Source organism: Alligator sinensis, unplaced genomic scaffold (assembly GCF_000455745.1).
Source record: "Alligator sinensis unplaced genomic scaffold, ASM45574v1 scaffold872_3, whole genome shotgun sequence".
NCBI classification, from domain to species: Eukaryota; Metazoa; Chordata; order Crocodylia; family Alligatoridae; genus Alligator; species Alligator sinensis.
This window is the reverse complement of record NW_005842137.1, coordinates 1,173,861-1,191,278: the sequence shown is the minus strand read 5'-3', so window position 1 is coordinate 1,191,278 and position 17,418 is coordinate 1,173,861. Positions and strand designations below refer to the sequence as shown.

The 17,418-nt window shown below is 46.6% G+C and overlaps 1 protein-coding gene across 2 annotated transcripts; it reads right to left on the bottom strand.

Moving 5' to 3' along the window:
• Positions 1-2,394: 2,394 nt before the first annotated feature.
• Positions 2,395-17,366, bottom strand: TMEM217 (transmembrane protein 217). 2 transcript variants are annotated; one of them, XM_025206004.1, is made up of 4 exons: positions 16,975-17,366; positions 14,530-14,667; positions 4,646-4,827; positions 2,395-3,240 (listed from the first exon to the last, which is right to left on the bottom strand). In XM_025206004.1, the coding sequence occupies exon 4, from the start codon at positions 3,110-3,112 to the stop codon at positions 2,540-2,542; it is 573 nt and encodes a 190-aa protein (XP_025061789.1). In that variant the 5' UTR covers positions 3,113-3,240; positions 4,646-4,827; positions 14,530-14,667; positions 16,975-17,366; the 3' UTR covers positions 2,395-2,539. The 2 variants fall into 2 exon arrangements, with proteins under 2 accessions (XP_025061789.1, XP_025061788.1); XM_025206003.1 differs by having other exon boundaries at positions 17,022-17,364.
• Between the last annotated feature and the right edge of the window lie 52 nt (positions 17,367-17,418).

Sequence of the window (17,418 nt, the reverse complement as noted above, 5' to 3'; positions counted from 1 at the left end):
TCCATAGGCTGAACTCTGCTGAGCATGTCAGACTTGTATAGAGAGCCAGGCGAACCTCCCAAAGTCTTATCCCAGCATATCCTGGGACAGGGTCTCTGGAATTGGGTCTCTATATAGAGTCATGGAAGATGAGGATTGGAAGAGACCTCAGGAGGTCACATCTAGTCTAACCCCTTGCTCCAAGCAGGGCCATCCCCAACTAGAGCATCCCAGCCAAGGCTTTGTCTAGTCGAGTCTTAAAAACCTGGAAGGATGGAGACCCCACCACGTCTCTGGGTAACCTGTTCCAGTGTTTTACTACCTTCCTATTGAGAGAGTTTTTTCCTAATACCAACCTAAACTTCCCCTGCTGCAACTTGAGCCCATTGCTCCTTGTTCTGTCATCTGCCACCACTGAGAAGAGTCCAGCTCCATCCTCTTCCGACCCTTCCAGTACTTAAAGGCTCCTATCGAATCCCCTCTCAGTCTTCTCTTCTCCAGACTAAATAAGCCCAGTTCCTTCAGCCTCTCCTCAGATATTGTGTGCCTCAGACCCCCAACCATTTTCATTGCCCTCCACTGGACTCTCTCCAACTTGTCCACATCCTTTTGGAGGCCTGAAACAGCTTTTCCTCCTCTGCTCCAAAGTACTTGGTCAGATGCCCGGTGGGGCTGCCCACAGCGCAGTACATGTACTGCTGATAAGCACCAGAGGTTGCTCTGGTCCCTCAGGAAGTGCATTAATCAAGGTACGGTGGATCTGTAGGCTGGGCTTGCTCTTATGTTCTACAGAGCTCCAGCTCTTCCCCACTATGAATATATGTACGGTTTTCTAGGTAGCCATGAAAACCCCTTTGCAGGGGCCTGTGCCCTGTATACCGGCAATGCTGCAGTCGAGTCAGTGCTCTGGGACTGTATTTGTTGATGTTTGCGTGGCAACTGCTGCCAAGATTTAGCCCAGCTGGATGCTGGGGCGTGTGGGGGACAACATACATCAGAAAGTCTATGGGGCTGCCATTGTAGTTGGAGAAAATGGTCCCAATGTTTCTTCCTTCAGTTGGAGGGTGGGCAGAGGTGATTAGCACTGCCCTGACTGTGCTGGCGGAGGGGTCATCTGCTTGAGTACATCCCCTCGTCCATCATACAGCTGCCCCTACCTATCCCTTAGTGGAAATCTTAAAAGGCAGAGGTAATGCTGCCAATCCTCTCTTGAGAGGGAATCCCAGGCATGGGGTGGGGGGGGCACCAAACCAGTGCCCACAGCTGTAGTTTATATCTGCCAGCACCAGCTTGCTAGGCTCAGCCCTTCTGCCATCATCATGGGCACTGCTAAGGCACTGGCCGCAGGTTTCTTGTCTCTGGAGTACAGCTTGCCTTTCCCGGAGGCCTTTTGGGGTTTCACGTCAACACTGCACATCACCTCCTTTGCAGGAAACACAACCTTATTTTACCTCTACCATTTCCTGGCTCCCCCAGCCACAAAAAACAAAAAAAAAAGAGCAGCGAGTATTTTTATTTTTTGAGCTTCTAGCTGCTAGAAATTTGTACTGCGGTTAGTTGTTTCCTTGACTATTTACCTGCTTCTTATTCTGTCTTTCCGCTTCCTGGTTTTCTCATTCTTTCTTCTTTTCTGTTCTAATGAGCCATGGAGCCCGTCATTTCTTCCCAGGAAAAAGGTTAACCCATCTACACAAAGTTGCGCCAGCAAAATGCTCCTCAGCAAGTGGGTCATTGGGTTCCTTGCATCTCATGGTGAGCAGCTGGGAGAACCAGCTCCCTCAGGGGGCTGGTATGTGATCCCACATCAGGAAGGATGGAATAACTGAACTGGAGTCAGTGCCCAGATGGCTGGTGATGATGCATCAAAGTGCTCTCACACCCTCCCCAGAGCAGGTGGCAGATCCTAAGGATTAGTGTTTGGGTTTCTAACGTTTCTTTCAGTACCATCAAGGTGTCATATATGAAGCAGAAATAACACAAAATCTAGTTTCATTGGTGTATTTCAATCCCAAGGTGGGTACAAGTGCTGCAAAGGGATCTGTTTTCATACCACTTTAGCCTCCAAGTAAGAAAACCTAACAATGTCAATACTTTGCAGTTATACCAGGCCTTTTATCTTTCTGTCTCGCAGTACTTAGAGATGTATCATTGTGATGGTGCCATGAGATTTTGCAGCAAACTAACTATTGAAACCAGGCTTTTCATCAGCCAGTCCCCAAGACCCACATAAATATCATGTATGTCAATATTATCACCCCCATTTTAGAGATGGGAAAACCAAGGCACAGAGCAATGAAATGGCTTGCTCAGGGGGAGTCTGTGGCAGATCTGAGAATAGGACAAAAGGATTCTTGGTTTCCAGTGGGATAGGTGTCCAATGCAAAATGAAAGCCTAGAAAACACCATTTACACCAACAGAAAATATTTTCTATTTATTTTTGGACTCAAATTGGAAGACAGAACAAGAGAAACATCACATTGAACAACGGGGGAAAGAAACCTCCAAAATGGCCTGATGTCTCCAGGCTCTTGCCGATGGAACCCAGTCTCAGACTCCGGTTTATGGATGCTTCCGGATCTCATTGCTCAACCTAAACCTGGGCGGTTCTGCCACACTTCTAGAGATGCGTCGGCCCTTAAACGATATCCGGTGCTGCATCTTGCTGTCCATAATGATCAGGGCATACGTGACAACAAAGGAGAGCCAGAAGCAATCCATGAGGAGCCTCATTGCCAGCCCAAACCACTCCAAATGGCTTATAGAGAACAGGAGCTCCTGCACGGTCTTGTGTGTGAGAGGCACAAGAATGCAGTTGACCACGTCATAAAAGATGATCCAGCCCACGTAGACGAACATCCCTCTGTGAAGCCGCTTGGTAACTGAGTAGATAAGGAGGATGCACACTGGATAAGTTATGATGGCCAGGGCAATAGCTATGTAGTAGAAATATGGAATCATCAGCACCCGGCCTACTAAGACCACGCTTTTTTCTATTTCATTTCTAGCTCGTGCTAGATGGCCAGTCTCAAAGATCAGGTACATGTTTGTCATTAGGATCATGTAGATGGCAGCTAGAGAGGTGCCTGTTCTGGGGGTCATGCCACAGAACCCACCAGGGCACAAGAGATTCATGGTGTCTGTCTTCTTCGTAGGCACCTTCGCAAGCAAAGCAAATGGACTGAACAGCTCGGAGTGAAAAGGGAGGCTGGGAAAGAAGGCGTTGGGTCTTGTATTAGGAATGAACTCCAGTGAGCTGAAACCTGCATTGGACAAGAAAAAGATTAGGCACAAGCATTCTTGGGGTGGGGGTGAGAAATGGTAATGGAGGGGGCTGACAAAGGAATGTGACAACAATTAATTGCACCCTTAGTTTTAGAGTATCATCAAAGCTCTTTACAGGGAACAAAGAGGGAGAAGTGAGAGAGGGTGTGTAAATGCGTATGAGAAAGACGTGTCTCATTTCACTGTAACTTGGCTATGTCCTTCGTTAGCCTTTCCAATGAAGTCCGCATTCCCTAACTTCAGAGTGCAGTGAAGAGGTCTCTGGACAGGCAGCGGCTGGCTGGCTCATGGGATACATAGCTGAATTCCTTGGGCACCAGGTTGGGACTGAAGGGAATTGTATCACTGCATAATCACTGCTTGCGAACCTGGAGAGGAGTCTTTACTGTGTGACTCTACATAAATAATGGATACTTCAAAGAAGCCGTGTCCATAGCAGAGCTGGTGGCCCTCTCAGTGTGCACTAAGGGGATGAGGCATTGGCTTCTACTCTCAGCTCTGCCACTGGTCTCCTGGCTGGCCTTGAATACATTATTTGACTGCCCAGCCCATAGAAAAAGAGGTCCTGATTGTGACTTCCTTTGTAAAACTCTTTGTGAACATCTAGGGAGGAAAAGTCCACATTTGCACGAACAGTCACCATAAGTGTCTGTTGCATCAGTTTTCTGCTCTGATAGAGACTGGATCTTTTATTTGCTGTGATGTAATCCCTTGGCTTGGGACTCAGGCTTCAGGCTGATGATCAGGCATCTTGGGAGAACCATACATTCACATACCATGTTTTAAAGTATTACAGACATAGGCGGGGCAAACCCTAGGGGGCCTGAGCACTGCACCTCTCATGGTACTCTGTGATCCAAAACTTCACCAAGGACCTGACATCCAGGAGCCCGGCCACCAGCATCAGCACTGGAGTTTCAAATTAGCTCAGTGTCCTTGTGACACCACGGTAGGCAGAGCTCAGCCCTCAACCTTCCAAAATAAGAGCGGAGCTTTGAAAATCCAGCCCTGATTGCAGGTCCTTTCTGGAAAACTTGAACTTAGAATGCAATCAGCTCCTGCTGACATCAGCTGGCCAAATCCTGACCCTTTACTTGCCATCAGCTTCAGTTTTGCTCGGATGGAGTTTGCAACCCTATGCTTCAAGCTTTCCAACCCTGGAGAGGAACTTTTGTGATGGAGACGAAGGAGCTGGGCTGATGAGGATGGAGGGTGGATGAGGGTGACAGCGATGGAGCCATCAGCCCCTTTGCTCCGGCTATAGAAGAAAACATCAGTTACAGCCCTTTGTATTTTGTCTCCATCCTTCATTCCCAAAAAGTGGTAGTATTTCCCCCCACACCTCACAGGTTTGCCAAAGAGATCACATCAATGCTAACTTACCTCCTTTTCCAGCAGGAAATGGCGTGACCTCCTGATGAGGGGGTCCCTCTGCAGTGTCCTAGCACCAGCTGGATAGGGTACTGTATACGCAGCTGCTAAAGTGCTGAGGGGGATAGCACAGGGGATCCTCCCACTGTCTGGATGAACAAGTTAGTCTTCCAATGCTCTGCTTAGCCAGGACCCTAAGAAACAAAGACAGAACTTAGGAACTTCCCGCCCGGGTCAGATCCATGGTCCGTTTAGCCCAATCTCCTTCTCTGACAGCGCTCACACGTGGGACAATCCAACACAGTTACAATCATCTGGGGTCAAACAGAGGCATCTCATCCTGACTAGGCCAGGAACCAACTGGGCGAACCAGAAAAAGGGGTTGCCTTGCCTTGCTAAAGGCCAGCACCTCAGAAAAGGACCAGCGGCAAGCTTTTTCTCTAGTGACAGGATACCACTGGCATCTCCCAGCTCTGTTCTAGTAAGCGAAATCTCTGTGAAGTGCTCCCATTTCTGATCCCACCTGAAAGGGAAACCCTTATGGGCAACCCCAGACCCTGGGCTTGCGATGGGGTTGGATTCTATTTCGCCTTTTCACTTAGAAGAGTCTCTGTGCCATAAAGATTTCAAGCAGCTGTCCTCAAACTCTTAAACAGGTCCAATGCTACCAAACCTGAGGCTTTCACTGAAAATCCCTCAATGGTAGGGACATCATTATTGTCAACTTTCATTATTGTATTGCTATCCTCATGACATTGGGTGCTGTTCTGAAAGCCTCAGCACCTGGAGACGTGATTTGGTGAGACTCTCAGCTGTGTATGCCATGTGCGGTTTCTAGTCCTCATTTTTGTCAAGAAAAGCCTGAAAAGGCTCTGGAATAAGAAAGCAAAGGAAAAGAGCCCCCATTTATTATTTAAATAAAAAAATCTCCTGATTGTTGATGTTTTGTGTATTGGAGACAGATGCATGATTTTTTAATGCTTGGGGTTGATGGTGCTAGAACTTCCCTTGGACAGTGCCTAGCACAGAAGAAATCACAGAATCATAGAAAATGAGGGACCTCAGGAGGTCACATCCAGTCCAACCCCTGCTCAAAGCATGACCAGCCCCAGCTAGATCATCCCAGCCAGGGCTTTGTCCAGCTGGGTCTTAAAAAACTCCAAGGATGGAGCTGCCACCATCTCTCTAGGTAACCTGTTCAAGTGTCTTACTACCTTCCTAGTAAGAAAATTCTTCCTAAAACCTAACCTAAACTTCCCTTGCTGCAACTTAAGCCCGTCGCTCCTTGTACCATCATCTACCACCACTGAGAACAGTCCAGCTCCATCCTCTTTCGAACTAGTGTTGCCGACTGTTTAAATCTATCCCAGGAGGTTTCTGAAACACCAATGTGTCCGTGACACACAACACAAATGTGCCCATGTGCTAGCACATATCACTTACAGATTATGGTGCGTAGACTTGACATGAGGAAGGCCAACGCACATTACTATTACATTTTTAAAACCTACTGGATTACTGTGTAAATCAGATTCAACATTTAATATTTATTTTTAATGAATGCCTTCTCGTTTATCTGTTGGGTACCTCTAAGCAATCTCCTGGAGATTTCTTTCTAATTCCTGCAGACTCCAGGGCAATCCTGGAGGGTTGGCAACCCTATTTCGAACTCCCCTTCAGGTAGTTGAAGGTTGCTATTACATCCCCTCTCAGTCTCCTCTTGACAAGATTAAATAAACCCAGTTCCCCAGCCCCTCCTCATAAATGTAACCATTAGCAGAGCCCAAGATCACTCAAAATCGAGAACACTTTAAACATCCCATTTGCTTTGCACCACTGTTGTGTTTGCAACTACTGCAGCTTGGACACTTCCACTTATCTTGCCATTTTCACTTCCTGTTTCTTAGCCGGCAGCTGCAATGTTTAGGTTGCAGATTCAAAGGGGAATAGGTGACGCCCACATTATCACGGCTTTCATTGTAGCTTTGAAAAAAACAAGTGTTTGCTATTGAAAACCTGACATGATGAATTTTTGGTTCCTCTCACAAACACTTTTATATTATCAACAAACAAAATGTAGGGACTAGCCTAGGTTGTGTATGGGGATTCCTCCCCAAAGGGACTCAAATGAATGGCAATCTATTAGCGAATTCATTAATGCATGAATTAATTCATTGCCTGATAACACCAAGTAGCTGCAGTCTGGACCAAATGCTTGCATGTGTGTGTATGTTTTTGTCTGTTGGGTAGATACTATTTTTATTATTTTTATTTATTCCTGTTTGCATTTACAGGAATACCACCAAATGGGACTCCGTTGTGTCAGGTGCTCTACATATATAAAAATAACAGCAGATAATCCCTACCCCAAAGAGCTCACAAACAAATGAGATAGAAAAAGCATGGAAGAAAACAAGACTATCATTCTGCCCATTTTACAGATGAGGAACCAAAGACTTTATTTTACAAAGACACTGTTCACCTTGGGGAGGTTTGTGGGGAGCTGATATCATAAGAAAGATGGCCACTTTGTGGCATTGCCAACCTATAAAGCATGGTATATCATAAAGAGTACTGATTGGAGCCGTATACCAGCATAGTAAATGGCTTCTTCAGGCTTTAAAAAGAGGATGTGGGAAACACTGCAGTAGTGAGTAGTGTTACAGTAGATTGCTTCCAACAAGAGGCTCTAAAATAGCATATTGGTATGTGTCAGATGATATCTAGGAATTTAGATAGCTTTACTGTCTGAAAACACCTTGTGAGGGAGGACGGTACATCTGGAGGAAGGAACAGTGCCCGGCTCTCTCACTTTATGCTGAACAGTAACCAGGGAGCACTGGTTTGAGCCAGGGAGCACTCTTTTGCTCTGTTTGTACAGCCCCTAGCACCATGTGCCTCACACCTGATCTAGCTTGATGGGGCTCTGAGCATGGTGCTACCTTAAATCGGATGATGAATAATAGCAAGAATAGAGTCCACATAAACAGGCCCCTGCTCACTCACACACATGGTCACGGTTCCCAGATGGTATCTTGTCAACACAGAGTCTTTCTAAATGCAAACTCTGCCCAGATGTGGCTTTCAGCCACACTGGCCTGAGTCCAACATGACTGTACACACTTCGCTGGAATCTCCATGTGCCGGCTGCTTCTTCCCCTCACGCCCATTTTAGACCAGAGAGTTATACCCTCAGTCACTTGCGGTTTATATATTTGCATCACTGAGAACAGAATCTGGCCTAATACCTATATGAGATGCACTGAGAAAAAGCCAGAAATTCCCCTAAATTTTAGAGGTGGGCGGGTTTTGTTTTGTTTTGCTTTTTTATTTTTTTTAAGCTAATGTTTCAGTCACCGGGGGGGGAAAAAGGCAGTTTGAGGGAATCAAAATGATCTGGGAACTGGGAGCAAAATCAACCAGGAGCTTGGACTGCAAAAAAAGACAAATGAAAAAAAAAAAAAAAGGAAAAGCCCAAACATTTAATTTCAACATGCTCATAGCAAAACACGTGGATGTTGTGTTTTGAAGGCATGGTTTCATTTCCAAGGCCCAGGAGACTCTTCTTTTTACCCAGGGTTCAAGTACCCCCCAAACTGAAACAAACCTTCTCATTTCGAGTGGAACAAAAGATTGCAGTTGATCTGAAGTGAAACCGTTCTGCCTTGCTTTCTCACCATGATGAGAAACCTAACAAGTTCTCATTTTGATCAACACAGACCCACATTTTATACTTATTTTTCAGTTAAACCAGCAAACTGAAAAACACCTCTCTGTATATTGGTGCCAAACAGTTGTGCTTTCAGCCCTTGTGAGCATCCCCAGGGCAGAGTGCCCCAGCGCCAGCTTCTACCTGCCCTTTTATTCTGTTATGGGACGTGGAACCAAAGGCACTGGACCTACCATAAACTCAGTAGTGCTCACTCCCTGGCTCTTTGCTGACTGAAGGGAGGCCTGGGACACATGCAAACAGCCTTGTGACCCTGGGAGGGTTCGGATCTAAGGCCTGCATTACTTTCTAGTTGTTTTAGAGAGATCCTCTTCCCTTCTGTCTGGCTCTGCCCCAGGCAGCGGCCAGGTGCCTTGCCAATGAGCATCCCCACCTGCTTTGCCAATGAGCCCAATGAGCCTGGGCCCAAGAGGGATGTTCAGTCTCAATAACCCCTTTTGGTCTTTGGCTGACGCACCCAACAGAATGGCCTGAGTTAATCAGTTGTGCTGCTTTGGGTGACTGGCTGCTGCAAACTGGGATCACATTAGGAACAGGAGCTGCCCTCCGACGATGGATCCTGGCTTGCTCTGCTGATTTGTGATTGTTAAGCGATATCCTACATGCAGCAAGAAAGATGGCACCCCCTTCCTCTGAATTGTTTCCCTCCTTTCCTGCCCTCCATTATAGGTATCACTAGGGCAAAGACTCCCATTTTGAGTGCTGAGCCCCAAGTGGTTGACTGTTCAGCCCTGTGTGAGCTGGCCCAGGGCTGTGAATTCACCTGTTTGTGGTAAAACCAGGAGTCAGGCTAAATAAATTCTTAAGATGCTCAGTGTTTCTTTGCTTCCCACCTGATCTGGCAGGCTAGATCTTAAAAACCGAGCACTATCTCCCTTTGGGGGAGGTGACTGAGCTCTTCTGTTATCACATAATTTTTTTATATCATTAAAATAGATCTATATCTATATATATTTAGGTATATATATGCATCCTCTATCATAGACTTCCATTGCACCTTTTCTTATCCAACTACCTTAATAAACCCGCGCACCCCTTATAATAACCACACCCGTTCCACTGGGAGGAAGGGAATGGCTTGTAGACATTCCCATTCCCATGGGACGTTCCCATACACATTCCCAGATGGACTCAAGGAGGAAAGCCTGAGGGGCCTGTGAGCTGAAATGGAGGAAGCTGACATAAAATTCCCAAAGAGAGGGATTGCTGCCTGTCTTCCTGTGCATGCAGCTCTGATGGGATAGAAAGGCCAGGCCACCTGTCCCTAGATAGAGGGACTGTTCAGATGAACAGTTTTTCCACTGAACAGACTCTAGGTACGTAGAGCTGGTTTTCGAAGGTGTGCCTTGAGTGGAGGTGACTCAGTTCCTATCTGCGTGTTAAGTAGACCTGAATTGCAGAAGTGCGGAGCAACCGCCCCCTTGACATCAGAGGAACTTTCACATGCTCAGCACATCGGAAAACCCAGCTCCAAAGCGTCATAGATCTGAAAGTGGCCCCAGGTAGGGGCTGCTTTAGCCAAGGTTGGGTTTAAACTCTATGCCTGCACTTTCCAGTTCTTTGAATTGGGAAGAGTGGCACTGGCCTGGCTTCCCAGAGATCATGAACTTGGGAGGTTTCATTCATTCAGGTATGTCGAGGGCTAGAAAGTGCTATCGGTATAACCTGGCAGTATCCCTCGCGTGGGGTGTCATGCCCAGTGAGTTTGTTAAACATGTGGGAGAGAGAGATGAGATCCAGGTGCAGATGCAGATTTTGACTCTGATAGGGTTTCAGCAGGCAGTGTTTGAAACATGAGTCCTTCTCAGATCATTATTAAGAGCCAGGGCCATTTACAAATTCCAGCTGCAGAATTTCAGCCCTTCCAGCCATAGGGGTGCCAGTGTGTGACTCAGGCCCTTTTTGTCCAAGCCCTTGTATAACAATGACGGTGACCAGAAGACAATTGTCCTCCATTGCACGAGCTTGCCAAAGGTGACGATGGTAGCTCCTAGGAACCCCAGGGCCCCACTTTGTACAGAACAGAGTTGGCCTCAGCCCCAAGGAGCAAACAGTGACTCTGACTCAGCAAAACACTTAAGCATACGCCCAAGAACCGTGATGACTCAGGGGTTATAGATGCCACATCAGCATGACTCATCATGTTTACAGAGAAAACTTCAACAAGTAAAAATAAATGGAATTTTTAGCCCATCATAAAGAAGGCCAAGGAGTGACTCAGGCACAGTGTATAAATGCTTTCATGGGGAGAAAATACCAGATAATGATGAGCCCATTAATCCAGCAAAGAAAGGCATGACAAGAGTCTATAGCTGGAAGCAAAATGAAGGCACACTCAAGTTACAACTTAAGCAGTGTTTTTAACAGTGAGAGCGATGAATCCTAGAAAACACTACTGCGGGAAGTGAGGGATTCCTCATCACTTTGTATCCAGACTGGATGTCTTTGTGCATGATGTGTTTCAACCAAATATACTTTCCCCCTGCCTGGGAGCTCCTACACTAACTTTCCATTTCTTGCTTGGCTTTAAGTTTCCTTTCCTCTCCTTAGCCTTGAGAGGAAGAGGGAAGTGATTCTTGCCTCTTCACTTGCATTCTTGCTCAGAATTGAAAGCTGGCCTTTGTCTTCAGGCCGCTTCTGCCTTGGGAAATATTCTCTGATGCCCATTGCCCACAGAGTGATTCATTCAGATACAATGCTACACGGGGCTTGGGACTGACCAACATTGATGAACAGCAAAATCATACTGCCCTCTAGTGTCAGCCAAGCCAGCTGCCTTCATTATCCTTTACTATCAAAGGTGAGATGTTCAAAAGACATCAGAAAGTTGAGTGCTTAGTCTTTGGAAATTTGGCCAGACCTGGGGGTCCTGGGCCCTAGACACAAAGGTCTGTAGAAACCTATAAAAAAGTCTCCTCCTTAAGCATTTCACTTGAATGTTAAACTGAAAGGCAGAGTCCCATTCTCCTTGGCCTGGCCCTCGTTTTGCTGGGTGATTAGCGACCATGCGTGGTGCAGACTGTGAGAGACTCAGACCTGTTCTAGGAAGGAAGGAAGGAAGGAAGAAAGGAGTTGCAAACAATCATACGTTGCCCTTCTCAAGCATCTGACTTCTGAGGGGCTCAAAGTGCAGCAGGCATTCTGGGAGAAATCTTCATGGTTATTCTGGGATATGGGGCCATAAAATTCTCCCTATCTTCCAGAGGAGGCAACGGAGGCACCAAGAGAGAGAGGCAGTGACTTGTCTACGTTCATAAGGATATGCTCTCACGAGTCATTTTACCCTGAGCAGGTTTATTTTTAGTTGACAGGAGGCAGATGATGCACCTGTAAAGCTTTATTTGATGAAGCAGGCCACCGTTTACACCAGGGTATGCATCTTGGATTTAGTTAGTCTATAAGGTGGAAATCTACCCTGCCTTCAATCTTACTTTGGACATTCTACATGACTGGTTCAGGATACAAATGCCCGATCTACTCTGGCATATTTGTGTAGCCTGGGACAAATGTCTAGAAAGTGTCTAGATAGGCCTCTACAAAGCCCTTAACTATCTTGATTACCTCAAAGTAAAAAACATGCATGTAGACCAGCCCACTGAGAAAGGCTGTCAGAAAGACACAGTGTGTTCAAACCTACAGCACTTTGCTTCAGCACTCACCATCCCTCTCCACGTATTTGTGAAATAGCATAAGAGAAATAAACCAAGCTCAACAGAGAGAGAGATGTTGGCCCTGATTTTGAGAGGTTCTGAGCCAGCAGAATGGGACCATAGCATTAAATCTTCAATCCCTGGGCTGGTTTTCAAAAGAACTCAGCCCCTACCCAGACACTTGGATGACTAAGGTTTTCAGGGAGAGGAGCTAAGTGTTCAGTATTTCCAAAGCTTCATCCACTTCATTTAAGTGGCTAAAGGGAGCAGGTTGTGGGGGATGAGTTCTTGAAAACAGAACACTCAACGTTTTTTCAAATCTGACTAGTAATGAGGCAAAGGACTAATTCAGCTGGCTTGTGCAACTGTGAATGTTGGTATTTTGTGTCTTCAAGAGCTTTGCTTTGTACCTTTGATGTCCTCTTGAGTGGCAAAGTATTTGCTAATGTCCTTTTAAGGTGTTGCTATTTATTTAAAGGAAGAAAATCCATACCCAGAACTAGTTATGTGCAAGAATAATGTATCGTGACTAGCAACACTGGCCTGATCCAAAGCCCTGAGGTCCCACTGGAGAAGACGAGTGATCTGGTGGACTTTACAACTCCCAAGTCCTAGGCTGAGTCAAGTCTCTACTCTGACACAGACCTCCTAGATGACCCCAGACAAATCACTTTCTGAGCTCCAAAATGACCGCACTGCTCTACCTCACCAGGAGGGTGTGAGGTGCTCAGAGATCACACTAATAGGAGCTTTCTAAATAACTGAATGAGCTGGTTGGGGGATACAGTGTAAGCACATGGACAGACAGAGTACATGCAAAGTGCTTCAGATCCCACCCTGATCTGAGACTCTTCAGTTCCATGTGAACATACTGACTTTTCCCAGCTGAAGTGGCTCCTAAGCGCCAGAGCCAATGCTGCTGAGACACTATGGCCACAGGGGCTAGCAAGCAAGCATCTTAACATGGGTGTCCTGAGGGAAGGCCCAGCACACTACTTCCAGCCAGCCAGACCAGGCTGTGGGGCAGGAGCAGGGCTCCATCCAGTAAAGCCCAGCCAGAATAAAATACAGTGTGTTAATTTGTTTTTAAGCTACAAAAGCTTTGTATTAAAACTTCAAAGGCTGGGTGCTGTACCTTTGGAACACAGCACACCAAGGAAGCTCGGTGAAAGAAACTACGTGCTGTGAGGGAACCCTACATGAGATCTGGCCCTGCCAGCAAGGGGTCACTTTGTCCCTTAGGAAGGAATGAGAATGTCTAACAGCCCCCTCCAGGCTTTACACTGGCCCTTTTCCAGCCCTCCTCTTGAAGCTGTGTCTCTGCAACTTGCGCTGAATGGTCTGGGAAGGTGTCTGCCCCTCTGGGAGCAAAGATCCAGGCCAGCATCCATCTCACTGAGGCACAGCCTCTAGTTTGCTCCTTTCCTCCTGGCCCCATATACCTCCCACTCTCAACTGTTCAGGGGGCCAGCTTCAAAGGGAGCACTGGAGAAAGACCTAGTTAATGCCTGATGTGCAACATGGTGATTGGAGCCCTGTGCTAGAAACTGGAGAGAGGCAGCTCCAAGCCCCTCCTGAGTGAGGTGGGGTCTCTTACTTCCTGGGCAAGTGGCCTAACTACTCATCTCCTGGGGCTCTCCTGCACCCACTAGTCATGGGCTTTTGCCAGGTAGAATGTCATGATTTCTGCTTACCCAGCATACACGTGTATGTACTGATGTAATTGCATCCTTGCCTAGACAATCAGTGTGTAGCCTACTGTGTATGGTCAGTAACATGTGGGTGCTTGTGTGTCCCCAGTGTATGAAAAGCAGGATCACAAAGTATGCATCAATGCCAAAAATGGCAGCTACGTGGCTGGAAAACTGTAAGGTGAAATAGGATTCTGCCCTAAACCCACAGATTTTCAAATACAAGTGCTTCAGACCTGGAATCCAAACCCACCCTTAAGCCCTGATCTTTTACATTCTGCAAGAGGGTTCTGTGCGTGATTTCAGAAAAGCAAATTACTCACAGCTCTCACCAAAACCATAGGAGCTGCAGCTTTCAGTGCCTCTCAGAAATCAGCTTGACCACTTAGGTGCCTACATACCATTTGGATGCTTAATGCTCAACACACCAGACTCCAGAAACATACGTGCTTAACTTTATGCACTGTAAATGGACTCTGCGACTTTGGTGGGAGCACTCAGACTGAATGGAGTCATTTTGTAAGGTAAGCACCTTAGTTTGAAAATGATAGCCCTGTTCACTACCAAATTTAATCAGGTTTAATATTAATATTAAATTAATAGCATCCCATTCTCTCAGTCATTATTAAGCTCTGATAGTCTTCTATTATTGTCATTATGGTAAGAGTCACCAGATGGCACTGTTATACACATAGTCTCATGTCATGAGTTCCTTTTACTGGTGTGTAAGCAGTGCAGTCTTGGGAAAAATGTTCTGTTGTTAGATTTGTAGTGATATTTCTTTTTGGTGGTGCTGTTGCTAACAGTAGTAGAATTTGCACTTACTCTTCCTAGAGTCGATGTTTATGCCAGCATTGTCTTCAGGGAAGTGGGTTTTGATTTTCTTGTTCAGATTCCTGAAGCAGTGGATTAGCTTGCATGGCGTTCGGTCATCTTTGTACAGGGACAGTCATACATAGACACCTGTTGGAAAGAATGTGTTGAAAGAAACTTTAGTGGGACATTGCTCTTTTTCAAAAAGAAAAAAGGTAGAGATCTCCAAGTGTCAGACACATTTCATTGAAACCATTTTTTAAAATAAGTTTGCTTTTTCTTTTTTCCACAAAAACCAAACTATTCAGAGGAAATTTCAGAGAGAAAGAAAAAAAACACAACATTTTTTAAAACATCTCCAAAAACTGTTGACATATTAGACTAGCTCCAGTGCAGAGCGTAAACCAAAAAACATCCCTGAATCTGCATCACTGATTTCTTTTTCACAGTGAAACCAAACTGTAAGGCCCTACACTGTGTTACCATTTCACAGAGAGCCAATGCTATTCAGAAACATTTCTATTATGACTTAAAAGCCTCACCTGAGATCAGGACTTAGTGATGCCAGGGGCTGTACAAAGAGCAAGAAACACTCCCTACCGCAAAGAGTTTGTATTAAAACTAAATAAGACAAAGGGTTATAAAGAAAACCGAAGCAGAGATGGGTGAAGCAACGTTTTTTACCAGGGAAACTGGCAGAACCAGGAATATCACCCACATGGGTGGATCTAAAATTTTTAAAAGGGGAGTGCAGATGGTGCAGTGCATCATCACATCTAACCCAACAACATATTTTTTTCCAGTTAAAGAGAAACTAGAAGCTTTATTAATATGACAGGGGCTAACACTATATTATTTGGTTTAAGACCAAGCACAAAACAAATACAACTCTTGGAATGTGCATTAATTTGCTAGAGTATATATAAAGTTTAAAACTCCAACGGCTATCAGATCCCAGTATAAAGATTCATGTCTATCCAGAACTGGAGGAAAAGTTCCCAGCAAAGCATCTTGATGCCCATGTTGCTGGGGTCATCTGACCCCAGCGGCTTTTCCTGCCCAAGTGCAGGGGGTCTGGACCCGATGATCTGTAAGGTCCCTTCCAGCCCCTACCATCTATGACACTAGGCAAAAAAATAGTCACAGGATACTGTATTGTCAGTCCTGTAGTCATTACAGTTAAATGCGTGTCTTTTATTCAGATACATTAAAAAAAATAAAAATCTAGCCTTCTTGAGTGCCTTGACAATGCCTCCAATATTTCACTGTCATTCATTTTTCTACCTCCGTGTCCATATTACCTCATCTGAGTTCAGGTTTTTAGCTAGAGCTGAAAACAGGTTGCGGGGCTGTAAAATAGGAGAGACATTACCACAGATCCTGGTTTCCTCTGATTTAAGATAATCCCCAATTTTCAGTTAAAGAAAGTAACCCCGCATGCCCATTTTTCCGTGATTTTAACGAAACACCATCTATATAGAGATATAGATATATATATATAGAGAGAGAGAGAGAGAGGTGTGTGCACATATATATGTGTATGTGTATATGTATATATATGTGTGTATATATGTATAGATGTGTGTGCATGTATGTGTGTGTGTAGTGGTGTTTTGTTTTAATCATTGAACAATGTGGATTTGGGGGTTACTGGTTTTTAACCGAAAATTGGGGATTTTTTTTTAACTCAGAGAAGCCCAGGGTCCCTGGACATTGCCAGGAAGTTAGGCAGCTTGCAAAGGGAAGACGTTCTTCCTCAGGTGTGAAGACCGGAAGCGGGGCGCAGCTGCCCAGCTTGCTGAGGAACCGCGTCTGCCATTCGGACGCTCGTCCAGCTTTCTCCCAGCGACGTAGCTGGTGCAGTAACAGAGAAGGCCCTAAGAAATCCTTGCCCCCCCGTGTCGTTTCGGGCCCACCAGGGCTACAACGTCACTATTTCACTCCCATTATCCGGACGGGACAACAGACAGCAAAAGCGCAGAGGAACGGGTAGCTGCGTTGGTGGGACGTCAGGACCATTGAAAGGGACGGAGGTTGTTCACCCTGGCGGAGTGGAGAGAGATTAACAGGAACCGGGAGAGGACAGAGTCAAGGGGCTCTCTCAGCCCCTCTCAATAGAAACGCGGCGGTGGCTCCTGCCTGGCGCTTGGTTTTAAACATTTGGGTGGAGCAGAAATCAAAGGGGGGGCACGCAGCCCCCCATCACCCGCTTATGCTGCTGCCACAGCTTCCCCGGCGGGCTGCGCAGGGCCCGGCTGCTCTGGGGGGCCGTTAGAAAGCTTAGGACAAGGCCCCACGTGCAGCGAGGCTCACGTGGCAAGTTCACGGGCCAGCGCAGTGGACGTGCAGGGATCCGAGCGCCCCGCGGACCCACCCCACTGCGTCCCCCTGGGCCTCTGCCCCTCCAGGCTGGAGCTGAAGGGGTTAACTGCACGGAGCGCGCCCCCCCTTACCCACCCAGAAATGACACCCCCTTTCCCCTCAGGGGAAATGGTTTAACCCACTCCATCTCAAACAGCATTCTACCCCTCTTCCTCGGGGCGAGTGGTTGGATCCATCCTGTCTCCCCCAGGCAGCTTGTTTAACCGCAGCACATTCCTCCCCGGCGCAGGTGGTTTAACCCGCTTTCCCCCTGCACTTGGTTTAAACTGTGCCTGCCCCTTCTTCCCAGGACAGGTGGTTTGCCCCTTTCCCAGGTTGGTTTAAACTCCTCCTCTAGCAAGTTGGTTCCTTCCAGACCACTTCAAGGATGGTTCGCCCCACACACACCCCGCCCCGTCCTTCCCTTCCCGCAGATGGTCTCTCTCGCCTGAAGCGGGAGGCTCCGCCCTCTCTCCCGTGCCCTTGCTTCACGTCCCCGCAGCATCACAGCTCCGCATTGGCTCGGCGGGAGGCGGCCGA

Coding starts and splice junctions, on each gene's coding strand:
- TMEM217 (XM_025206004.1), bottom strand. CDS start 3,112: ATGAATCTCTTGTGCCCTGGTGGGTTCTGTGGCATGACCCCCAGAACA.